The sequence below is a fragment of the Colossoma macropomum genome, unplaced genomic scaffold, assembly GCF_904425465.1.
Source record: "Colossoma macropomum unplaced genomic scaffold, Colossoma_macropomum, whole genome shotgun sequence".
In the NCBI taxonomy this organism is placed as follows: domain Eukaryota; kingdom Metazoa; phylum Chordata; class Actinopteri; order Characiformes; family Serrasalmidae; genus Colossoma; species Colossoma macropomum.
The window spans coordinates 1,465,001-1,491,936 of NW_023495456.1; the positions used below are offsets into that span (position 1 = coordinate 1,465,001).

The window sequence follows — 26,936 nt, forward strand, 5'->3', positions numbered from 1 at the left end:
ATGATTCCATAACCACTGTAACTGTTTCATTTACTATTATGAATTATACAGTAACTGTTATGAATATTTAGTATATAATTATTCCATGATTACTACAAGTTCTTCATTAACTGCTATGATTTTTTTTTTTTTTGCATCTGCTATGAATAATTCATTATGTGTAAAAGTAATGTGTATGTTCTGTAGTCGTGAGAGTGAAGAACTGACCTGAAATGACCTGAACTGACCTGAACTGACCTGATCTGCGCCGTAGACGCACATACAGACATCTAGTTTAAGGGGCTTAAAAAAAACTGTGGCTTTTCAATTCCAGTCTTTCCACCCACTCTGCCATTTCCCATATCTCCCTCGTTCACTCACTCCTCCTCCTCCCTCCACTTCATCTCTCTTCTTCCTCAGCACGTGCTCCTCTCGCTCATCCCTCGCTCTCTCTCGTTCTCTCCCCAGGGCCCAAGCAGGACATGATCTACGACTTCTGGCGGATGGTGTGGCAGGAGAACTGCTACAGCATCGTGATGATCACCAAGCTGGTGGAGGTGGGCCGGGTGAGTACCCCCCCCCAACAGCCCCCCTCCCATCTGTGCTGAGTCTTCCTCCAAACCGCTAATGACCACCATCCATTACCCCGGCACAGCACTGCGGCCAAACTCACCGCCACAGCTTGACCATGACAGTCAGTTCCCCTGCAGAGACGCGTCCACGTGGTTTATTTTTCCGCGTTCGCGGTGCTGGAGTCTCCCGGCAATTTGGCACAACTCGCCTTCGTTGCGGAGTCTTAATTGATAGCTGAAAAATTAGTACGGCGTGATGGAGACAGAGCGCAGATCGTTTGCTAAAGTAATCAGGCCTTTAATTACGGCGTCGACTGCACACTGATTTTCATCAATTATACTTTTAATCTGGAAACATTTTAAGGTGGCCTGTATGATGTTTACGTTCTGTGTTTCATTAAGAGCTGAGCTCTGCAGTGGCGTGTCTGGGATCTTATGGTCCCCAATGCAAATAATAAAAAAGGAGCTTTCATATAAAATTACATTCATGCACTGCAGAACATCTTAGAGAGTGAAATTAGTTTAAATTCAAGTTGATGAATCTAATATTCCTCATGTTGCAACTGTTGGAAGGTTATTATAAGATTGTTTAACTTGTTTGTCGACATTTTTACTTGTTATGAGTAAAATTATCTCAGTATATTGGTTTTAAGACAGATTTAAGCTATATGCTCAAAATATGCTTGAGAAAAGCAAAATTATCTGCCAATGTAGTGAGAATTTTACTCAAAAAAATAAAAAAAAAACATTTAGAAACAAGCTGTACGCCGATCAGCCATAACATTATGAGCACCTCCTTGTTTCTACGCTCATTGTCCATTTTATCAGCTCCACTTACTATATAGGTGCACTTTGTAGTTCTACAGTTACAGACTGTAGTTCATCTGTTTCTCTGATACTTTGTTAGCCCCCTTTTACCCTGTTCTTCAGTGGTCAGGACCCCCATGGACCCTCACAGAGCAGGAACTATTTGGGTGGTGGGTCATTCTCAGCGCTGCAGTAACACTGACGTGGTGGTGGTGTTTTAGTGTGTGTTGCGCTGGTGCGAGTGGATCAGACACAGCAGTGCTGCTGGAGTTTTTAAACACTGTGTCCACTCACTGTCCACTCTATTAGACACTCCTACCTTGTCAGTCCACCTTGTAGATGTAAAGTCAGAGACGATAGCTCATCTGCTGCTGCACAGTTTGTGTTGGTCATCCTCTAGTCCTTCATCAGTGGTCACAGGACGCTGCCCACAGGACGCTGTTGGCTGGATATTTTTGGTTGGTGGACTATTCTCAGTCCAGCAGTGACACTGAGGTGTTTAAAAACTCCAGCAGCACTGCTGTGTCTGATCCACTCAGACCAGCACAACACACACTAACACACCACCACCACGTCAGTGTTACTGCAGTGCTGAGAATGACCCACCACCCAAATAGTACCTGCTCTGTGAGGGTCCATGGGGGTCCTGACCACTGAAGAACAGGGTAAAAGGGGGCTAACAAAGTATCAGAGAAACAGATGGACTACAGTCTGTAACTGTAGAACTACAAAGTGCACCTATATAGTAAGTGGAGCTGATAAAATGGACAATGAGCGTAGAAACAAGGAGGTGGTCATAATGTTATGCCTGATCGGTGTATAATCTTATAATATTCATAAAGCCGTCTCAACATGAGAAATATGAGACACTTAAAGTAGATTTAAGACTGTTTCTTTTGTTAAGATGTAATTTTTTGCAATATGAATTAAAAATTATTGCTTTGCTCTCACCAAGTTGGTGCTCCAGTGTTGGCCAGCAGTTAAACTATATTATTTAGCTATATTAGTTACCAATGCATGTTAAATTTTGTAAGTAAAAGAGATGAATATGTGCTTCAGTGTGCGTAATCCACCTACACTGCTCACGTCGTTTCCCAAATACACCTGTGTGCAAAACTTTGTGCGCCCCTGTTCATATTCCATGTTGCTGTTGATTTCCAAGTGCAAATGAGCAAATAAGCTAATACATCCATGATGCATTGTTCATATCTGCTTAAACTCTCCTCTAAAGCCTCTTCATATATCATGATCCTCATATGTTTCATATCTAAATGCTCCGTTATCTTCATCACTACTTTCCAAACCCGCTGCAGCAGCTTCAGCAGCTGTAAACTCTCTGCACGCCGTTTCACATGAGTCTCCGATGTGGACTGAATCAAGAGTGAAGGGTTTCCGGCGTGATGGTCAGTCCTTAGTGATTTCCTGAATGTCCATTGGTCAGTTTCACACAGAAAGTAGACGGACGCACAAATCTACCAGTTCAAGTGAGAGGCAGATGTTTGGACAGAATTTTGTGAGGCTCAGGTTGAGTTCAGGCTCTAACCTTGATGATGTGGATTGGGTCAGACTCGGAGAGAATTCTCAGGCTTTATATCAGTTTGGACCAAAACAGCAGGACTAAAATAGGGTTTTGACAATTTTAGCAAGTAAACATCTTAAATGTAGTAAATATAGCTGTCAGTTCTCAATATGAGATTGTTGTTGGAATATTATGAGCTTAATTAACTCATTTCTATACATTTTGTACTTGTTTTCTGTCATTTCTATCTTACAAAAATGTCTTATTCCATCTCATGAAATAAGCAAAATGATCTGCTGATGGAATAAGACCCTCACCAGATAGAGTGACTTAAAACAAGTACAAAATGTCTCAAAATAAGCTCTGTAACCTTTTAATATTCTTACAGTAATCTCATAATGAGAAATATTAGATATACTGTCTACACTCTTAAAAGAGATGGTTCTTCAGGGGTTCTTGAGTAAAGATAATGGTTCTATATAGAACCTAAATGGCTCTTTGTGTGGTGAAATAGTATAGATTGATGTAGAATGGGTTCTGTATTGCGCCAAAAAGGGCTCTTCTATTGTTATAAAAAGGTTCTATACACACTTAAAAAGATGGTTCTTCAAGGATTCTTTAACCAGGAACCAGGAACACTCAAGGAATCCTTTGCATGATTAAAGGGTTCTTTGCATGGTGAAGTGTTCTTCAGATTGATAAAGAATGTGCTGTAGAGGGTTCTGTATATAACCTTTTTGCAAGGGGTTCTATATAGCACCACAAAGGGCTCTTCTATTGTTGTAAGCTTGACATTGTTACAATAGTAGAACCCATTTGAGTGCTGTATAGAACCCTTTCCGAAAAGGTTCTATATAGAACCATGTACAGCACATTCTCCACCAATCTGAAGAACGATTTCACAGTGCAAAGAGCCATTTATGTATGCAAATGTTTCTTTCAATGTTCATGGTGCTTCGTATAACCACTGTCTTTACTGAAGAACCTTTGAAGAACTATTTTTTTAAGATGTTTTCACTTGCTAAGATATCAATTTGACCATGAAATCAATAAGTGGTGAGAATGTTCCACCATTTAAAGCCAGGCTTAACTAAAATTCCCGACTAAAGACTCGAGATTTGACTGGTTTCATGTCTGCCGTGTTTGTGTGTTTATTTCAGATGAAGTGCTGTAAGTACTGGCCCGATGACAGTGAGCTGTATGGAGATATTAAAATCACTCTCCTGAAGACCGAGACGCTGGCCGAGTACACGGTGCGCACCTTCGCCATGGAGCGGGTAAGAGCCTCACTTCAACCTCCATTTCCACAGCCATTGTCTTCGATAGATTTTGAGCTCGATATTCACAAGCAGTCATTGGAAACACTTTCAAAAGCCTTTTAACAGCAGTGAACGTTATTGATCGAAGAGCATGATTATCCAAAAAGGATAAAGAAAATCCAATTATGATCCTCAAATGCAGCCCAAATTACTTTACTTTTATAATGACTTTCTTAGCCCTACAAGGTCCGTCGTGGCATCAGCCGATATACACTTATAGGTTTTACCTCCTTTTCTAAATCACTGTCTGTTTTCCAGCACAAACTAATTTCAGCAAAAATGTTTATCTCCATGGTTATTAAACTGAATGTAAGATAAAGGTTGTTCATTGTGCAGGTAGAGAAGAGTCCGTCTTGTTTTTCCACATAACTTCATTCGTATAATAAAGTTATGTGGAACTTTATTATAAGATATATTATGTTGCGCAGCTTAAGCAGTTCCCTGGTATTTCTAGGATGCTACTAGGTGGTTGCTAATGTGTTATTAGGCTGTTGCTATATTGTTCCATGTGGTTGCTAGGGTGTTGCTAAGACATTGCTTTGTATCGCAGGCCATTGTTGCTAGGTGTTTGCTCTAGTGTTCCATGTGGTTGCTAGGGTGTTGCTAAGACATTGCTTTGTATCGCAGGCCATTGTTGCTAGGTGGTTGCTCTAGTGTTCCATGTGGTTGCTAGGGTGTTGCTAAGACATTGCTTTGTATCACGGACCATTGTTGCTAGGTGGTTGCTATAGTGTTCCATGTGGTTGCTAGGGTGTTGCTAAGACATTGCTTTGTATCACAGGCCATTGTTGCTTGGTGGTTGCTATGGTGTTTAAGGCTGTAATTGGGTGGTTGCTAAAGTGTTGTTAGGTGGTTGCTATAGTGTTCCATGTGGTTGCTAGGGTGTTGCTAAGACATTGCCTTGTATCACAGGCCATTGTTGCTTGGTGGTTGCTATGGTGTTTAAGGCTGTAATTGGGTGGTTGCTAAAGTGTTGTTAGGTGGTTGCTATAGTGTTCCATGTGGTTGCTCTGGTGTTGCTAAGACATTGCTTTGTATCGCAGGCCATTGTTGCTAGGTGGTTGCTCTAGTGTTCCATGTGGTTGCTAGGGTATTGCTAAGACATTGCTTTGTATCGCAGGCCATTGTTGCTTGGTGGTTGCTATGGTGTTTAAGGCTGTAATTGGGTGGTTGCTAAAGTGTTGTTAGGTGGTTGCTATAGTGTTCCATGTGGTTGCTCTGGTGTTGCTAAGACATTGCTTTGTATCGCAGGCCATTGTTGCTAGGTGGTTGCTCTAGTGTTCCATGTGGTTGCTAGGGTATTGCTAAGACATTGCTTTGTATCGCAGGCCATTGTTGCTAGGTGGTTGCTATGGTGTTTAAGGCTGTAATTGGGTGGTTGCTAAAGTGTTGTTAGGTGGTTGCTATAGTGTTCCATGTGGTTGCTCTGGTGTTGCAAAGACTTTGTATCGCGGGCCATTGTTGCTAGGTTGTTGCTATAATGTTTCATTTGGTTGCTGGGGTGTTGCCTTCTGGTGACTATGGAGTTGTAGGTTACCATGGTCTTGCTCAGTGGGCTGCAACAGTATTCCAGGTGATTGTTAAGGTGTTACTAAACAGTGGCGATGGTCTCTGGTAGTTGCTTGTTAGGGGTGTTTTAGGTGGTTGCTAGTTTATTGATCAGTGGTTTCTAAAGTTTCCAATATGATCATAAAGGAGCATAAAAGCATATATATATAAATCAGACAGCAATATTGTTGCACGTTGCTCAGCAGTCGCCGATTCCGAAAAGCCATTTGATCAAAAGAAGGCATAATTTTAAATGTATCTTTCATGTATTTCCCCCTCTCTAGCGAGGCTACCCAGCCAAACACGAGGTATGCCAGTTTCATTTCACCTCGTGGCCGGAGCATGGAGTGCCATACCATGCCACGGGCTTGCTGGCCTTCCTGAGGAGGGTCAAGGCCTCCACACCTCCTGATGCCGGCCCCGTGGTGGTCCACTGCAGGTACACAGGCACACTCACCACCTACCATTCTCTTCATTATACTCAATTTCACTTTATATGTATATCTATACGTGTTTATGTGTACAATTACATGTAAGTGCTGTAATTTCCATGCTTTATGACTCTATTCATGGTAAATGTGCAATTTCAGTGTAATTACTGTACTGCTTCATAATGGGCTCTCTTTATGGGCTGGATCATATTGTATGAAAATTCACAGGCATGAATCTGAAACAGCAGCCTCTGCACACTGTTGTTGAAGCTTCCATCTCTCTTTGTTGCCATGTCTACAGTATGGGTGCTGGGCGGACAGGCTGCTACATCGTCCTGGACGTGATGCTGGACATGGCGGAGTGCGAGGGAGTGGTGGACATCTACAACTGTGTCAAGACTCTGTGCTCACGGCGCATCAACATGATTCAAACTGAGGTACACAAAATGCACATTCATGGTCTGTGATTAATAATATTTTTTTAATTAGTCTCAGTAGCGGCTTTACGTTACAGATGTAACGGTAAAAAAAAGATTTCAGCGGTCAACCAATCACATAACTGCAGGAAGATGGAGACCTACATTACAGAAGCATACCTTTTTTCACTTTAATCACTATAGTGGCATTACCGTTGTATGCAAAATTTGGGCACCCCTACACAAATTACATATTTTGTTGATTTTTGAAATAAAAGACATCTAAAGCAAACTATTAAAAAAATTATTTTTCTGCAAATGTTAATGCAGAGTTGCATCATATGTGATAACCTGAAAAAAATGGAAAAAAGTAATTGTGGCATGTGCAAACGTTTGGCAATCTTCTAATTCTAAAATCTCATTAGGCCCTAATTGACTCGTTAGGACTGATTAGGCAAGGCAGGTCAAGAATTGTCATTAGGAACTGTCAGCTGATTCCAGAGCGTAATAAATTCTCTGACTCTCAATAACCACGAGCCCCTCTAAGCAGCTGGCAGAGGATCTAAAAATGAAGCTTATTAATGCCTACAAAGCAGGAGAAGTCTGTAAAAACATATCAGAGCGCTTCCAACTCACAGTTTCCACTGTCTGAAATGTCATTGAGAAATGGCAGTTAAGAAGAACTGTCAAGTCAAGATCTGGAAGACCAAGAAAACTCTCAGCACTGCGCCTATGCTTACCAGAAAGGCAAAGCAAAACCCCCAAATGACAGCAAAGGACCTGCAGGAAGGTTTAGCTGACACAGGAGTGGTGGTGCAACATTCTGCTGTGCAGCTTGGCTTGAATGGACATGATCTGTAAGGAAAAGTCATCAAAATAAAACTTTACCCAACACCTCATCACAAAAGTCACACAATGTCTGAAAACCAACATCTAGATATGACAGATGCTTTTTGGAACCAAGTGCTGTGGAATGAGAAAGTAAAAACTCGACTAGAATCACCAAAGGTGAGAAGAAAAAAGGAGCAGCATCTGATGAAAGGAACACCGTGCCAAGTGTTAAGCATTAAGGTGTGTCTCTTATGCTTTGGGGTTGTGCAGAAGCCAGTGGCACAAGAAACATTGCACATGTAGATGGAAGAATTGATTCCACCAAGTATCCACTAATTTTGGAAGCAATTGTGACACAGTCAGTCCACACTGCAAAAAATAGTATCTTGTTAAGTGAAATGATCTTAATTCTAGTTGATATATCTAATATTTACTATTTTAAGAAGGCTGTGCAGTTATTATAAGATTATGTATCTTATTTCTAGGTATTATTTACTTGTTTTAAGTAATTTTATTAAGTAAAATTCTCTCACTATACTGGCAGATAATTGAGCTGGTTTTAAGCTAATTTCTTAGAACAAGTAAAATCGTCTGCCAATATAGTGAGATAATTTTACTTGATAAAAATTACCTAAAACAAGTAAAAAATATATAGAACTAGGGTAAATAATCTTAAATTAAGCTTACAACAATCTCAACAGGAGAAATATTAGATTTGTTGACTATATTTAGGATAATTTACTGGACAAGATACCACAAACAGGATTTGCAGAGCAGAAAGTGAAACTGGAAAATGCTTCTGCAACAGGACAATAATCCAAAACATACCTCATAATCCACTGGGAACTGCTTCAAGAAATGCAAGCCCTCATATTTGGCCCTCATAGTCTCTTGTCTTGAACATCACTGAATGCAAATCTGTGAGTAGATCTTAAACATGATCTTAACAGCCCACGAATATCATCATCGAATTCTGCTAGGAAGAGTGGATGAAAGTTCCTGGCCCTTGTGGGGTGCTTAACTTTTTTCCCACTTTTTTTTGTTGGTAATTTGTGATGGTCCCTGACGTTGCGTGTATGAGTTGAATTTAACCCCTTACCAAGCCGTGGACCTGCTGGCAGCCCCAAAGTTTTACTACACACTTTTATAACCTAAAAAAGCTCCATTAGTTTGCATTAATATCTCTGTAGTTAACGAATAATAAGCCTGGAATGTTAAGGAGTTAATCTCTTAAATAAAAAATGTAGTAATGGCACCATTTAATAAAGCTCTGGTTATTAAATGTTGTTTTCTTTAATTTGACCAGGAAACAAGATAATCTAGTAAGAAAAAACAGAATTCTGAATGTTATACCAACAATACCGTCTGAGGCCGTTTAGCCTGACATCCAATTGTTTGAGAACCTAGACTCAATATGGGTTCTCCAAAAAGCTGAAGCTGTTTGATGGATGTCTTTAAACATACAACAACCATCGGCAGCTGTTTTGTCTTATACCTGTCTGCAGCACTGAGCGCAGCACAGTTTAACACCTGCCTTTCTAGAAGAATCACAATAATTGTGGTATTAATGCAAAACATCACATCACCCAACATGTCAGTGAAGCTGAGTTATGTTTATATATAGGAATACTGCTGTCTTGCTATTGTTTGCGTGAAATAAATCAATAAATGAACAGTGTTTAAGTAAATAATTAATAAAAATAAGCAATTAAGCTCTAAATAAGGAGAGTAAATGATTAAAATAGGCGAGTTAACTGCATTTCAATTATAATAAAGTTTTACATTTATGTGTTTACCCTTCACTACATCCTTGTTTATAGGAAGAGTGTTTAATGTGTGATGAATGAATGATGTATGTAATCAGTAAGTTTGCCAAATGCAGCATAAGAAAAGATTATTATTTGCTCGTTCTGACATTGAATGAAATCACAGATGCTGATTTGTTTAGTAGCAGCTACATTTTCAGCCAGTACATCAGATTTCTTATCCTCCAGCAGCCTTTATACTGTTCTCACTGTTCAACCATCAATATTCATTCCTACCACTGCTCGTATTTTATGCATTTGGCTGGATAGGAGCAAGAGAGGGTCATTATTTTCAGTGTAATCACTGACCGCTCAATAACGCCAGAACATTTACATCATAAAAACTTGGCTACACATCTGATCCATTTAAGGCTCCCATTGATATCCATACAACACTAACTCGGGCATGATGCCATTATTGTGTCTAGACTGCTTTATAATCCCCCAGAGGTCTCTGGACACAGAGGTCACTGTTCCTGGCCGTCTAATTTATTGATGATTGATGTAATGTGTTTAACCCTTTTCCTTGTGAGAGAGCAGAGCACAAACTAATGCAGGGCGCAGTGTAACATGGATATTTTATGTGGTTGAACAGGTTCTAGTAGAACCTGATTTTTGCTCATCTTCTTGCGTCTCCATAGCAACGTCATCTGTGAATTTTGACAGCAGTCAGACAGATGTTTCTCCAGATTCAACCTGAATAGTGTTTTTATACCATAAAATACATTTTCCATCTATGAGTGTTTGTGATTATTGAGCTGTACAGATTTCACTCCTATATTGCTTCAGTCTCCTCTTGTGTGTGTAATGTAGCAGCGTTTAGAAGCATAAACAGCTCACAGTGGGAGTTACACAGGCTGAAATACAGCCTCCACACAGGGGGTTAGATTAACACGCTGTTACACTTAATACCCCCAAAGTAAACAATCAGCAGCCGGTTGCACCAGCTGAACACAAGTTCAATCGTAAACCTTGTTTGAACGTGAACTCCCACTATGTTCACGTTTACGAGCCACTAGAATGTAACCGGTTGCACCAAGTAACATAGTTTCAATGTAGCTTTAAGTTGGGAACTTAAAATGTACTCGCACCCTATGGTCGGTGTAAGTTCTGCCGTAAAAGAAATCATTAAAATGGCTGGTCGATTTGATCGATGGGAAAACTAGCAAGAAAATGGAATACGTCTGGGTTCGTGTCGGCGACCGTGTCTGCAGGATAGATACACACATTTTCATCGATGGAAAAGATCTCAGACCTCCTGCCACAGATTTATACAGCACAGACAGCAAAGAACCCCTGAGTCCTGCTTCGTGTCCGGCACCGAGATGTTTTTCTACAGGGTCGTTCCAAAACCTGGTGGGCCACTCTGTTTAAGTACACAAGTCAACTGCATTCAGAGCAATAAGAGCAGCTCCATCAGTGCCCAGGCTGTGTGTGACGCTGACCTTATTATCATAGAATACGTAACACATTATTTTTAAAATATAACTAACTTTCTAACTTTTTCTGTCAGTCAGCAGATTCAAATAGCGATTACATATACTTCGCTGACATTACGCCGTTCGTTGATAAAGAGCGTTAAAATATTGTGCAGGGGAGCCCAGTTTGAACGTCGGAACAGAATAACACACATACAAGAGACGCTTTGAGGACTTCACAGTAAAACACAGCCTCTTTTTGAATTATAGTTAATACGACAGACACACTTTAAGCGAAGTAAATGTGGCACTGTGATCTAGTGATTTAGTAATAATTTAGTAAATAAATGACCAAGTTTAATATTTTTGTCTCATTTGTTTAATTTGGTTCTCTTAATCTACTTTTAGGACAAAATCTGATGAAGTTTTAGGTCAAATTTATGCAGAAATATGGAAAATTCTGGGTGCACAAACTTTCAAACACCACTGTATTATACCCCCCCATATACATTCACAGTAGGTCCCATATGTCCTGTTCTACTTTGTGGTCTAAACTAAATTTGCCACATCCAGAACTGATCATCCACCATCAAGACCTGACCTCACTAATCCTCACAGCAATGTTCCTACACCTACTATAAAGCCTTCCCAGAGGAGTAGAGGCTTGTCAGTGTGATGAATATTTTGCAAATGATTCAAATAAAAATGGATTATTTGCAGTGTAACGAACATTTTTGAACTTTTATCAGACTGAGGTCATGTTGTTGCCGACTTTTCTGAGGGGGAGTGTGGATTTGATGGGGGTTGACATTTGCCGCACGGCTAAAGGAAACATCTGGGCCCCTACGCCTTTAGCAGGGTTCCTACGTGCTGCAAAGTGTGGAATTCGATTTTAGCCGTTTCCAGGTCTGGATACATGTGGACAAAAGAAAAGAGAGTTCAGAATTTCTAAAAAATAAATGAATCATAAAAGCAGAGTGTTTTTTATGGGGTTTGAAGCGGCCAGCGCAGCTGAAATGCTTACCACCGTGTGAAAGTGTGCGGGCCAGAGTGAGCTTGATGTCATCAGAAGTGAGGCGAGAAATGCGGTGTGCGACTGAACATACACTCTTATGCAGAGCTGCCTCTACGTCTCTGCCTGTACGTCACAGCGCCGCCTTATAACTTCACCAAATCCGGACATCTGCACCCAAATTAGCTTGAAAGAAAATATCTTTTAATTGTATACATATATAGCATCACCGATAATCAAATATTCATCTTGTCTGAACATTTATGAGTTATGCAGTGATATTTTCAGAAAACTAAACAGATCTTTTCTCTCCAAGGAAACCACGCAACTGTGCTGATCATCGTTTCCATGGACACAGTGAATAAACAAACCTGCACGGATGCTGAGAAATTTTCGTTATTTAACTTTTTTCAACTATTTTCAGTTATTTATAAAATAGACTAAAAAATATTAGGGAACAATACTAGAATATTTAATCAACATGTTGAGGGAAAATAATGCAGCACTGGTTAGCTTCCTGTGTGTCCTCCAAATTTTCCAAGGTCTAGAAAAGTTCTGAAAGATCTACCGAGAAGTTCGGAAAAGTATGGAATTTTAAAATGTAAAAAAGGGTAAAAACACTGCTTTGACATTTTGTCGTGTCTTATATTAAACAAACCTAAAAATTTGCATCATTTAATATTTCAGTTAACATTTGAGCATTTTTGCTCACTTTGAATCTCTCTCTCTCTCTCTCTCTCTCTCTCTCTCTCTCTCTCTCTCTCAGGAGCAGTATGTGTTTATTCATGACGCTATCCTGGAGGCCTGCCTGTGTGGGGAGACTGCCATCCCGGTCAGCGAGTTTGCTCTCACCTATAAGGACATGCTGAGGGTCGACACTCAGAGCAACACCTCTCAGCTCCGAGAAGAGTTCCAGGTGAGAACTTTCAGCCGCAGATCATCAGCCTCAGGCAGGAGGTATCACGAGGGCTTGCTCACACTTTGAGACAGTCCTCTGAGCATCTACAGTGCAGCAGCAGTCAAAAAGAACGGCTCAGATGATGCACAGTGATGTTTAGTTACCTGTTTTTGATGTACCTGTTTATTTAACCCTTTCAAACCTTAACGTATCCCCGCGATCCATTCTTTGTGTGTGTTCGCCCCCTGAATTCATTAAAATCTGCCCTCAGGGTAGTTGGTGAGCGTGCATGTCTACGTTGGTCAGTAAATTGGACCATCGTGTGGAGCTGGAGCTTTTTGTGAAGCTACCTCGTTTAACATCGCTGTGTAAACGAAGCCTTTATTGTTACATGCACTGCGAAAGTTGCTGAGATTCAGTCAGAATGCAGTTCACATCATTGATTTGTTCCATTCGAGGAACAAAAATGGCCACTGAAGTGTGAAGTTTATTCCAATTTATGTTTTTGCAAGTTCAGAAAGGTGGTTCATGACTCAACCAAGGCCAGAAAACCAGCAGGTGTATGTACAGCACTGTGCAAAACTCAAAGACCATCCTTTCATTTATTTATTTAGCAGTCAAAACAGCCATTAAGTACAGATCATTCACAGATGAGAGCAGCACATCCGCCCCTGCTGGCTGGCGACTGGCGGTAAATACGAATTCAGAGTTCTTTGACAATTTGATAGCATAAAATAAGAATACGCTACTGATTTATAGCTATTAGGAGCCCAAATCCTGCAGCCTGTCAGGCAAACAATCATGTCATGTCATTATTGATCAACGATCGGCGTCGTTATATAGAAAAAATGAGAATAATAAAAATGGGGTTAATGAGTGTCCTTTCAGTCTGCGTCCATCAAGTGGACCACCAAGTGCACGAAAATCCCTACACCCTTAAAAAGAATGGTGCTTCAAGGGTTCTTTAGTAAAGGAAATGGCTCTATATAGAACCATGAACACTGAAAGAACCATTTGCATTATTAAATGGTTGTTTGTATCATGAAAGGTTCTTCAGATTGAAGGAGAATGTGCTGATGGTTCTATGATAGAAAATCCTTTTTGGAAATGGTTCTATATAGCACCCAAAAGGGATTCTTCTATTGTTACAGTGTCAAGCTTGCAGCAATAGCAGAACCCTTTTGGGTCTGTGGCACATTCATGCACATTATTCATCAAATCTTTCATGATGCAAAGAACCCTTTAATCATGCAAAGAGTTCATTATTCTATATAAAACCATTTTCCTTATTAAAGAACCTTTGACACGCTTTTTAAGTGTATGTTTTAACAAACCACAAGCGTGCCCAGCTTGGTGCCACCACTCTGACCGGGTTTGTTTTCACCCAAAAGGGGGCGTGGTCATTCGAACGTCAGGGAAGTGACGTGTGCGCTGCAAAAAATGGTATCTTATACATACATCATCTAAACCGCTTATCCTTCTGGGTCATGGTGGGGTGCTGAAGCCTATCCCAGCTGTCATTGGGCGGAAGGCAGGATACACCCTGGACAGGTCGCCAGTCCATTGCAGGGCAGACAGACAGACATACACAGTGACACACTCATTCACACCTAGGGGCAATTCAGCACGTCCAGTTGGCCTGACTGCATGTTTTTGGACTGTGGGAGAAAATCCGGAGTACCCGGAGGAAACCCACGCAGACACGGGGAGAACAGGCAAACTCCACACAGAAATGACCCTGGTCACCCGGCCGGGAATCGAACCCAGGCCCTTCTTGCTGTGAGGCGACAGCGTTACCCACTGCGCTAACGTGTCGCCCTGGTATCCTGTCAAGTAAAATTATTTTAAATATAGTCAATAAATCTAATATCTCTCCTGTTCAGATAGTTGTGACTTAATTTAGGATTAGTTTACTTATTTCTAGACATTTTTTTCTTGTTTTAAGTAATTTTGTCAAGTAAATTTATCCCACTATACTGGCAGATAATTTTATTGTTGTAAGAAATGTGGTTGAAACCAACAAGATTATCTGCCAGTATAGTGGGATAAATTGACTTGACAAAATTACTTAAAACAAGAAAAAAATGTCTAGAAATAAGTAAACTAATCTTAAATTAGGTCATAGAGAATTTTACTTGATAAAATGACCTAAAATAAGTATCAATGTCTAAAAATAAGCTAGATAATCCTATAATAAGTGCATGATCATGGCAAAATGGGAAATATTCGATAAATCGTTTGCCTGCTTTCATCAAATTTTCACATCAGGAAACATGAAAGTTACACTGAAGCCTCAACAACTAAATCTAATCTCAGCTGTGTGGGTGTTCTGTGTGTCGCTCTTTACCTTTATTCTTTTCAGGAGACTCACTTTCAGTTCCTCAAACTTTTTTCAACATCTCCAAAGTTCAGCCTTGGAGCTGGATTAGTTTTATCTGAGGAGGTGCTGTAATCTGAGTGATTATTGATGAGATCTGTGATTTTAATCCAGTATGAAACTGCAGTGCCTGTAGTTTTTACAGTCTGCTAAGTAATCATTCCTAAGTGAATTACCTTCTATAACTGGCTGAACTCTGAGTTTCTCAGTAATAGCAGCCCTGTTTCAATCAACGTCACAGTAATGTAATAACAAAATCGGGTGATAGAAAATGGTGCCTGGAGGCTTTCAGCTAAAATGGAGCTTGATTTGACTCAATCAGGCGAATCATGACCACCTCCTTGTTTCTACACTCATTGTCCATTTTATCAGCTCCACTTACTATATAGGTGCACTTTGTAGTTCTACAGTTACAGACTGTAGTCCATCTGTTTCTCTGATACTTTGTTAGCCCCCTTTTACCCTGTTCTTCAGTGGTCAGGACCCCCATGGACCCTCACAGAGCAGATACTATTTGGGTGGTGGATCATTCTCAGCACTGCAGTAACACTGATGTGGTGGTGGTGTGTTAGTGTGTGTTGTGCTGGTCTGAGTGGATCAGACACAGCAGTGCTGCTGGAGTTTTTAAACACCTCAGTGTCACTGCTGGACTGAGAATAGTCCACCAACCAAAAATATCCAGCCAACAGCGTCCTGTGGGCAGCATCCTGTGACCATTGATGAAGGACTAGAGGATGACCAACACAAACTGTGCAGCAGCAGATGAGCTATCGTCTCTGACTTTACATCTACAAGGTGGACTGACAAGGTAGGAGTGTCTAATAGAGTGGACAGTGAGTGGACACAGTGTGTAAAAACTCCAGCAGCACTGCTGTGTCTGATCCACTCAGACCAGCACAACACACACTAACACACCACCACCACGTCAGTGTTACTGCAGTGCTGAGAATGATCCACCACCCAAATAGTACCTGCTCTGTGAATGGACAATGAGCGTAGAAACAAGGACGTGGTCAGAATGTTATGCCTGATTGGTGTGTATTCCCTCCCGTACGCTATGATTTTGCACCGTCATTTCTAATCAGTGTCGCCCCACACAGAAAGGAGGTGTAAAGTCTCCTCCCCCACCCAACGTCACGTTTTGGGTTATTTTAGTGCCATATTTGCCATTTAGCAGCACAGTGTGATGTGATTGTTTGAAAGTGTGGTGCCTGTCGCATCATGCTGACATAAACGCCCACACAATGATGTTTGTATCCGAGCTATTTGGGGTAATTCGGGGAAATTCCACAGATCCTTTATCCCATAAGAATCAGCCAGTAAAATCACACACAGATTTCATTACCAGACGTCCTCTGCTGAAACTAATCCAGCTCCAGTAGGGCTTTAGAAGCTGGTTGATCATTTCCTGAAGTAATCAAACACATTCAGTGGTGTTGAGGTCTGGACTCTGGGGTGGTCAGTCCATTGTTCAGCTTCTTTGTTTGATGTGTCCGTCTCCTTTTCTCAGTGAGGTTCTTCTTGATCAGCTACACATCCTTTCAGACCCACAGCGCTGAGTCGTCTTCTCACAGTGGAAGGATGGACAGAAACACCTGTGGATGTTTTCAGATCTGAAGCAGCTTGATTTTCTCCTCTCTCTCAGAGATGAAAGCTTTAAGTGCTGTTTATCTGATGGGGGCAGTTTTGGGATCGACCAGCTCTTCCAGGTGGTTGTTAGGAGCCCCATTTTCTCTGTAGCTTTTAATCAGTTTTGGAAACTCCTGTTTATTCACTTATTTTTCATTTGACTTTCTCCTTCCTTGTAAAAAAATAGTTTCTAAGGATTTGAGTGTCTATTATGTAAAATAATGTCATATGTTCTCAATATGATCAGTATTGTTAAAAAAACATACTTTTTCAATAACTAATTATTCTTTTTTGTTTGGCTTAGTCATTACTCTGAATTAGTAAGTCTAAATAAACCTCTCAACCTAATGATTTAAAGTGGACCTTTCTATGCCTCTATTATGCTCATTTTCAGTTCATAATTTTATTTTTGCTCTACTAGAACAGATTTACAGCTTCAAAATTCCAAAACACATTATTTCTCTCATACTATTCATCTATATTCACCCTGTCTGAAACGCTCTGTTAGAGCTCCTGTGTCTTTAAGCCCCGCCTCCCGGTGAGCCCAGCATGCTCTGATTGGTCAGCTCGCCCACTCTGTTCTGATCAGTCAGCCCCAGAGCAGTTCCGCCCCTCCAGGTTCCGCCCCTGTCCTGCAGTCTGCAGACAGACCCTTCTCTTCTAAGCAGCTGTAAACTCCGCTGTGGCTGTTTCTCCAGCGGTGTCGGTTCTGCTGGATCAGTTTGATCCAGAGTGGATCCTGAAAGTCCGGTCAGCATCTCTCCACACGCTACAGCACTGACCACACTCTTCCTCCTCCAGTAGCTGCTGTGTGCTGTGTGAGGGGGCCGAGATGATGTCATCCTGTAACAAAGGAAAAGGGCTGGAATTTCAACGAGGCGTTTCAGGCAGCTGAGAAAAGAGGGTTCTGTGGGAGAGAGTTTCTCCCTCTGGAGGGAACGCTGAGCTTTGGGACTTTGCAGAACGTTTACATGCACAAAAAAACTACCTAGCACACTAAAGGAAGGAGAACAACTAGAAAAGCATAATTGGTCCCTTTAAAAATATAAGTGATAAATAAGCCTATAATTCTGAGAATTCCTAGAGAGTATTAAGAATTCTGGATCTAAAAAGTTAATAGAATCATCGTGCTTGTTGTATTTAAACTCTGTTTACATTGTTGGAAATAAAAAAGGTTAAAATCTTGAAATGGAATATTGTCCAATCAGGATTTTTTCCTGTGTGGTATCTAAATAGATACATCCAAGCAAGTTTTTCCATTGGTCAGGACTTCAGGAGCTGGACTGAAGGCCTTACACATTAAATTAGCTGCTAACATAATTAGAACGTGGCAGAGGAATCGACCAATCATGCTCTGATTTGCAACGGGTGGAACCTTGAGACAGAACGTAACATTAGTGCTTAGAGCTTTGTGGCTTTGCAGAACGTTTATATGCACAAAAAGCTACAACTACAGTAAAGGAAAGGGAAAAGACAGAAAAGCATGATGGGTCCACTTCAAACCAGAATCAGAGACCGATTAAAACGTGTTTTCCCATCTGGTGGAAAAGGACTTTCATACTAAAAGTATGTGATCCAAACAGGTGGTTATTCTGCGCTGGTAATATGTGAATTACAAAGTTGTCCCGCTGTTTATTTGTATGGAAGTTTTTACTGGACTGGCCGCCCACACCAGCACCAGGCATCAGCAGACTGCCAGTAATTAGCGCCTCTTTTAGTACATCTGCTCAATGGTTATGTATTTGCATTCATTTTTGGGTATGTGAATATAATCACTTAAAAAAATAAATGTATATATTTATGAGGGATTGTTTCTGACTGCTGGTGTACATTTCCTGTACATTTCCACTGTATAATATACAGGCTGTTACTAAACCGAGAGGTGGTTCACGCTACTGGCATTTATTAGCTCTATAAACAAGAAAGCTGGATTCAAAGTCCAGTTTATCTGTCTCAGCTGGCCACACGCTTGTTTTCCTCCTCTCTTCGAAGTCTGAACGAGTTGAGTGACGTGAAACCATTTCTATGATCGAGCGAGGCAGCCTATAATTTGGTGCTTTCTTTTTAAAATCCCCTTGTTGACCGTGCAGTGGAAACAAATCGACAGATGATTGCAATACCTCCGTAATTACAGGCTACTTTCGAGCAGCTGGTTCGTTTTGAAGTTTACCTGGTCAAGTCTAAATGCCTGAATGTATTTCAGCGGAAAACAAACCGGCACCAGCCTCTCAATGCATCTGATTGCTCTGAAAAGCACAGAACAAGAGCAAATCAAGTGTGCTGGACTGGAATCATAAGCTCTTGTTTGACATCGGGCACTAATACGCGTTTCGGAGAATAATAATAATAGAGCGCAAGTAGTGAACGCAGCAAATTAGCATGGAAGAAAAGAAACAGGGCAGTTCCGAATAACAACGTGCGTCACCGAGAGTTCTGCATGCTCAGTTAAAATAGTGCTGAGAAGAGTTCTGCGTGTTGCATTAAAGGAAAGGGTGTCGTTTTATGGCGGGACCTGCTACTGGCTAAATGTTTCTAATCTCAAGACAGGCCGCTGATTGTATTTAACCAGCCGCGGCGGCCGTTTTTGTTAGTTTTGCACTATTTTAATGAGCCGTGTCCACCGCCTTCATTTCCCCGTGCCTTTTTCACATTAAGATATTAATGACCTCATATCCGCATAGCCCGCAGCACGTTCCTGGACCGCACCGCCTGCCACCACATTGCGCCAGCCGGCCCCAGATGTAATCTTAACGCCGTGCACACGTAATTGGAATGGCCCATTTGCTCTACCGGGGCCGATCGGCGAGCTGGGCGAGAGATAACCATCGACTTCAGTAATCTACGGCATTGTCATTCCAGTCCCATTCATCCAAGGACTCGTAATGTGCTTGTTCGTTATATATATGCGGTCTGCCTAAATTTGTTTTTGGCCATTAAACCGCGTGGCCGTTCTCCCGCTGCTGCTAAATGTGTTTCGGGCCTCCTCGGCCCGATGATTAGAATGTGAAATATTGGAGCGAGTCAAATATTGACAGTGGTCTGTTTGCACTAAGTAAATATGTCTCGCCTTGCTTTTGTCTGCTCTGCTTTATGGATTCTCTCTCGCTCTCTGAGCGAGTAATGATCAAATAACTCAACCTGCATGCTAATCACTCAGTCTGAGTCTTCGTGATGGATCTGCGCCAGAGATCTGCATGATATTTCTTTTCACTTCGCCACCGGGAAAGGGGACTTTTATCATCTGAAGGGGAACTCCACCAATTCTGTGCATGATTAAATGGTTAAGATGCAAACAAAGATGTGAAACGCTCTGTTCTAGGGTCAGAACTGTTCGCAGTGGTGGTGATAGGAACCAGACATCCACCTCTAAAAGCTCCCTCAGAAAGCTGTGGCATGGAATGGTTATGAATTCACTGCTTGATGTCTGCACAGCAAAAAATGGTACCTTGTCAAGTAAAATTATCTCAAATTTGGTCAATAAATCTAATATCTCTCCAGTTGAGATTGTTGTAAGCTTATTTACAAACATTTTTATTTGTTTTAAGTAATTTTATTAAGTAAAATTATCTCACTATATTGGCAGATGATTTAGCTTGTTTTAAGAAATGTGCTTGAAGCCAGTAAAATTATCTGCCAATATAGTGAGATTTTTTCTTGACAAAATTACTTCAACAGGTAAAAAAAAATGTCTAGAAATAGGTTAGATAATCTTATAATAAGAACACAACCATCTCAAACTAAGAAATTTTAGATATATCGACTAGAAGATAATTTCACATGACAAGATAGCCTTTTTTTTCAGTGTGAGACACTGTTTTCGGATAGTTTTGAGAAGATTTTTTGGTCTAAAACATATTTTCAGAAATCCATTCATGGTGGAGGGCTACATGTGGGATGTTGTGAGACAAAAAAGTCCAATTAAAAACTTATTATTTCAGATTTTCCACTATTTTCCATCATCAACATCCCATATAAACTCAGAAGACTCGTGTAGGTTCACTGGTGGTTTTGGATAGTAAATAAAATGTCTATATGTGTGTTGTAGTCATGGCGACCCCTGGTTCCTATCTCCACCACTGTAAAGACATCTGAACCATTTCACACCAAACCTCTCTGAATGACTCTGTTTACGTCTCACACACCGAATTATGGAGGAAGTTTGAAGGTGTGTTAAGTTTTCAGCCCACTTTCACTCAATATACGGTTCTTATTATCTATTAAATAGTTCAGTGCGATTGTGTGGTAGATAAACAATGATAAAACGTATTTGTTCTCTGTTTAGGTGTAATCCATTCAGCTCTTGCCTTCAGTATGAACAAATTCATGTTTTCAATATTTCTATCAATATTACAGGTCTAATTTAAGTTGTCCATGTTCTCAGCTAGCCTAGTAGTATAGCCAGCTCTGCATTACTTCATTAATTAGGCTTGTTTGTACCAGAACCGACATGCAGGCCTTTAAATCCATGTATCTTGTGGCAAAAAGCAGAAGTAGAACTGGATCTGAACACAGCGTCTGCCCACTTTCATCATTCACATGATATTTGATATCTGCACAGTTTGAAAGCCACTGATTTAAAGAACCTCCACATAACGGAGGATCGATACCAATTAAAGGTTTTTCCTAGAACCGTACGTCTAAGCCAGCGAGATCACAAAAGCTTTTTTCTGGGAAAAGTAGTCTGACTGATACAGCGTTGTCAGCAGCTCCGTACTGAGAGCTTCCTCTGCCTCTTCAGTCTCTCTGTTCTTTCTTCTTTCCTGCGGTTGTTTGTTTCTCCCTCTTTCCGTTGTTTTCTCTTCCCACTCCACTCTCTCCTGTCGAACATTGTTTTCCTTCCTTTATCCTCCCACTGCCTCTTCTCTGCGCCTCTTCTCCCCGGTCGTTAACTCTGGACGTGTCTCTCTCCCTCTCAGACTCTAAACTCGGTGACCCCTCACCTGGACGTGGAGGAGTGCAGCGTGTCCCTGCTGCCCCGGAACCGGGAGAAGAACCGGAGCATGGACGTCCTACCGCCGGACCGCGCCCTGGCCTTCCTCGTGTCCACCGAGAGTGACGGCAACAACTACATCAACGCTGCGCTGATGGACAGCTTCCTGAGGCCCGCCGCCTTCGTGGTGACCCCGCATCCCCTGCCCACCACCACCGGGGACTTCTGGAGGCTGGTGTTCGACTACGGCTGCACCTCCATCGTCATGCTCAACCAGCTGAACCAGTCCAACTCTGCATGGGTGCGTGGGGCTTAAAGCTGACCAGTAATGTGGGACATTAAACATGTTATAATATCAGTAAAGTGCAAAGGCTTGAGTTTGGACGAGACGCTAGTACAGGAGCCGGATGCCCCAGCTGTACCTAAGTTTTACGTTGAGCTTAAAACACTGAAAAAAACAAATTTTTTAACCTAAAAAGTCAGTAAAACTGGTTGGGCTAAAATTTTGAGTGCATTGAACTTCAAAATTCAAATTCACATTTTACATCAAGATGGATGTTTTAATGGGTCTAGATTAGTCCAGGTTCATGTTGGAAAGGGTCTAGTTTAGTCCAGGTGGATGTTGGAGAGGGTTTAGATAAGTCCAGATGCATGTTGGAAGGGGTCTAGATTAGTCCAGGTTCATGTTGGAAAGGGTCTAGTTTAGTCCAGGTGGATGTTGGAGAGGGTTTAGATAAGTCCAGATGCATGTTTTATTTGGGTCTAGATTAGTCCAGGTGGGTGTTTTTAAGGCTCTAGACTAGTCCAGGTGAATATTTAATGGTTCTGGATTAGTCCAGGTGGATGTTTTCTAGTCTCTAGATTAGTCCGGGTAGATGTTTTATTGGGTCTAGATTAGTCTAGGTGGATGCTTTAATGGGTCTAGATTAGTCCGAGTGGATGTGGAAGGGGTCTAGATTAGTCCAGGTTCATGTTGGAAATGGTCTAGATTAGTCCAGGTGGATGTTTTCTAGTCTCTAGATTAGTCCGGGTAGATGTTTTATTGGGTCTAGATTAGTCCAGGTGGATGTTAGAGAGGCGCTAGATTAGTCCAGGTAGATGTTTTATTGGGTCTAGATTAGTCTAGGTGGAGGCATTAATGGGTCTAGATTAGTCCAGGTAGATGTTTTATTGGGTCTAGATTAGTCTAGGTGGAGGCATTAATGGGTCTAGATTAGTCCAGGTAGATGTTGAAGGGGGTCAGAGAGTTGTCTATCCACAGTCCTGCACCTGTAATTGTATTTGGTTGTGCTTCTTATGGGACCCACCAAACCTGCCAGCTGACCATTAAATCAATCCAGTCAATCAGTTCAGTGTAAACTGTCCCAGCTCAGTGTGTTTACTGGTTCTGAACGTCTCATTGTCTCGTTAAAGTGACTGTTTAGTGTTTTTCGCCGTACGCATCAACTAGTTGTTACTAAAACTTACGGATTGGCAGCGCAACCAAATTTAGGAAAAATGTAGTTTAAAACTAACTAGTGTTAACCAGCGCCCTCTGCTGGTGGTGTTGAAAATCGCCATTCATTTTGCCAAAGAAAGATTTATTAAAAAATATTAAAAATTACTTAAACTGTCATTTTGCAAACTCACAATCACAGCAGATACAAAGCAGAGTAATCTCTTTCTCTTTCTCGCTCTCTTTATGTCTCTCTCTCCCTCCCTCTCCATCATTATCCCCCCTTCTCCCCCTCTTTCCCCCCTCTCTCTGTCACCACCTCTTTCTCTATCTCTCTCTCCCTCTCTTTCTCTCTTTACCTCCCTCTCCCCTCTCACTCTCTTTCCCTTCTTATCTCTGTCTCTCCCTCTCTCTCCCCTCTCTCTCTCTGTCTCTTTACCTCCCTCTCCCCTCTCTCACTCTTTCCTTTCTTATCTGTCTCTCCCTCTCCCTCTCTCCCTCTCTCTCTCTCTCTTTACCTCCCTCTCCCCTCTCTCACTCTCTTTCCCTTCTTATCTCTGTCTCTCCCTCTCTCTCTCTCTCTCCTCTCTCTCTCTCTCTCTCTTTACCTCCCTCTCCCCTCTCTCACTCTTTCCTTTCTTATCTGTCTCTCCCTCTCCCTCTCTCTCTCTCTCTCTCTCTCTCTCTCTCTTTACCTCCCTCTCCCCTCTCTCACTCTCTTTCCCTTCTTATCTCTGTCTCTCCCTCCCTCTCTCTCTCTCCCGCTCTCTTTTTCTCTCTCTCTCCCTCGCTTTCCCTCTCTCTCTCTCTCCCTCTCTTTCTCTATTTCTCTCTCCCTCGCTTTCCCTCTCTCTCTTTCTCTCTCTCCCTCTCTCTTTCCCTCTCTCTCTCACTCTCCATCATTATCCCCCCTTCTCCCCCCGCTCTGTCACCTCCTCTCCCTATCTCTCTCTCTCTGTCTCTCTTTACCTCCCTCTCCCCTCTCTCACTCTCTTTCCCTTCTTATCTGTCTCTCCCCCTCTCTCTCTCTCTCTCTCTCTCTCTCTCTCTCTCTCTCTCTCTCTCCGTGTTTAACGGGAGTTCTCTCCGCTGTGTTTGAAGCCGTGTCAGTCTGTCACTGTGACCGAGGCGAGCAATGTGAAGTGCAGGCCGGCTCTGTCGCTCAGAGCTCTGCTTGGAAATTAATTGACACGTGGAGGAAGTGTTAATCTTTAGAAATGAGAGCAGATTGAAGCGCGGAGCGGGGCTGATACGGAGGAATGAGCTGGATATTTGATACGGCGGTGGCACAATTGAATTCGCTCCACCGATTAACCGCTTTTTTGCCCCGTTCGTCTCCTGTTCTGTGTTTTTTTCCTCCCCGTTGCGTTAGATCCTCCCCCTCCCCCAGCGCTCCCCTCATCCTCATCCTCGCTCTAATCCTTGTGTCAATATCTCTCTGTTTTGCGTGGCCCTGTCTTCCCACCTCTGTCAAATGCAAATTTCAGCGCAAATATGCTTTAGAAGCATGACTGGTAAGTGTATTAGAGTGTTGGCAAAGCAGTTTACAGTATGGTGGGGGTACGAGCTCTCTCTCTCTCTCTCTGTCTCTCTCTCTCTCTCTCTCTCTCTCTTCTCTCTCTCTCTCTCTCTGTCTCTCTCTCTCTCTATCTCTCTATCTCTCTCTCTCTCTTTTGAGCTTGACCCCGATGCCTCCCAACCGCATTATCACATTAATTATTTTATTATTTTATTTATGTTTAATGATGATCTGATTGCAGCCACTGTTAAGGTAGTCACTCAAAGAAACAATCAATTACAAATGACTAATCACTTCTCTCAAACTGTGCTGGGCTTCCCTCACTGATTACTACTTGGAAAAACTCCTCAGTTCTTCTCTAAACCCCAAACACATCTGTTTCAACTGTACAAACCCAACAGTCCTTTCAGCACTTTATCCACAAACAAACAGCCATTCAAGATCATTCAGAAACTCTGTCACTGTTGGCCACCGTCGGATTCAGACAGAATTTTATCGACTACAGTGGGATTCTGACAAAATTTCTCTGGCTACGGTTGAATTCAGACATAATTTTCTTGGTTATGGTCGAATTCAGACAATTTTTTTCTAGCTACAGTCGAATTCAGGCTGAATTTTCTCCACTACAGTCAAATTCAAACTGAATTTTCTCTGCTACAGTCAAATTCAGGGAGAATTTTCTCCGCTATCGTCAAATTCAAACAGAATTTTCTCCACTACAGTCAAATTCAGACAGATTTTTTTCTGCTACAGTCAAATTCAAACAGAATTTTCTCCACTACAGTCAAATTCAGACAGATTTTTTTCTGCTAGAGTCAAATTCAAACAGAATTTTCTCCGCTACGGTCAAATTCAGACAGATTTTTTTCTGCTACAGTCAAATTCAAACAGAATTTTCTCCACTACAGTCAAATTCAGACAGATTTTTTTCTGCTACAGTCAAATTCAAACAGAATTTTCTCCGCTACGGTCAAATTCAGACAGATTTTTTTCTGCTACAGTCAAATTCAGACAGAATTTTCTCCACTACAGTCAAATTCAGACAGATTTTTTTCTGCTACAGTCAAATTCAAACAGAATTTTCTCCGCTATGGTTAAATTCAGACAAAATTTTCTTCACTACGCTTGAATTAGGAAAGAGATTTCTCGGCTACGGTCAAACTCTGAAGGAATTTTCTCAGCTATGGTCAGATTCAGTCAGAATTTTTTCTGGTTCCAGTCAGATTCAGACAGAATTTTCTCTTCAATCAGATTTATACAGAATTCTTTATGGCTTTGGTTGGACTATTTTTTATCACTATGACAGAATTTAATGGGGTCAGAGAATTTTGCCAAGTCACATTATATTGGGCTACAGTCGGGTTCAGAACATTTTGTTAGGCCACACTCAGATTCAGAACTTAATGCTGTGGATCAGGTCAGGTCCGGTTTGAGCGGAATTCTCTCGATCATAATTTGTATTAAAATTTCAAGACTTATTAAAGCTCTTTCCTTCTTTCTTTCTTTCTTTCTTTCTTTCTTTCTTTCTTTCTTTTCTCTCTTTCTTCTCTCTCTCTCTCTCTCTCTCTCTTCTCTCAGCCTTGTCTGCAGTACTGGCCTGAGACGGGCATGCAGCAATTCGGACCCATGACAGTGGAACTGCTCTCCAGGTCCACGGACGATGATGTCATCACACGACTGTTCCGGGTCAATAACATCACACGGGTACGTCCGCCGCGCCAGCCAGAGGGAGTTGCTCTGAAATATAACGTCCTCTTTATTAGCCGCTCCATCATAGTGATGAGCCGGTGTCATTAGGGGTTAACGGCGGAGCCACTCTATTATAATGCGCCATTAAATGCAGACCTCATTAAAAGACTCCCTGACATCTGACTTCCTCCAGCTCCGCTAAGTTTCTTCAGAGTCCACAACCAATTTACAGAGGCTAATGGACTAAGAGACTAATTGCTTAATTTATCTTTTCAGGGATTCAGTGAATTCAGTGCAGGTGTATTTGAAGCGGCGACTTAACATTGTGTTCAATCATGCAGAGTGGCCATTTCACGCAATAGTAAAACCTCTTAAATTGAAGGAGAGCGTATTTGCATGTTCATGTTTCTAATTGGTTATGTATGTGTGTGTGTTTGAGAAAGAGAGTGTGTGTGTGCTTGAACGTTTTAGTGTGTGTGAGTCAGAAATTGGGACTCAGCTGCTCATGGTGAAGTTTTCCTTCCTTTTTTTTACAATTTTCCACATTTTATAATGAAAAAATCTGAAAAATATTAAATATTGTATAGAATTATACAGCCAGAAAAATTATACCAATTGTAAAAACTCTGTTTGAAAATAAATCACTATATAAATTTGTCTTAGAAAGGAAATTTAAACAATTACACATCAACTTTTAGACTAGCCATCAAACTTGTGAAAAACTTTTTCCTTTTACGGTTCTACTTATTAACTGGGTTCGTGTGAGGTACAAACTTCAAAGCACTAGGTAATTATTTTGGGT

The 26,936-nt window shown here is 41.4% G+C and overlaps 1 protein-coding gene across 1 annotated transcript in view; it reads left to right on the top strand.

Annotated features, from left to right (window-relative positions):
* The window catches only part of ptprua (protein tyrosine phosphatase receptor type Ua), a 425,958-nt gene that overhangs the window by 386,749 nt on the left and 12,273 nt on the right, over positions 1 to 26,936 (top strand). The window contains exons 22-28 of the mRNA XM_036562583.1: positions 448 to 545; positions 4,038 to 4,154; positions 6,029 to 6,183; positions 6,477 to 6,612; positions 12,424 to 12,573; positions 21,478 to 21,792; positions 26,024 to 26,149. Coding sequence (XP_036418476.1) covers positions 448 to 545; positions 4,038 to 4,154; positions 6,029 to 6,183; positions 6,477 to 6,612; positions 12,424 to 12,573; positions 21,478 to 21,792; positions 26,024 to 26,149 — 1,097 coding nt within the window. The remainder of the gene's footprint in view (positions 1 to 447; positions 546 to 4,037; positions 4,155 to 6,028; positions 6,184 to 6,476; positions 6,613 to 12,423; positions 12,574 to 21,477; positions 21,793 to 26,023; positions 26,150 to 26,936) is intronic.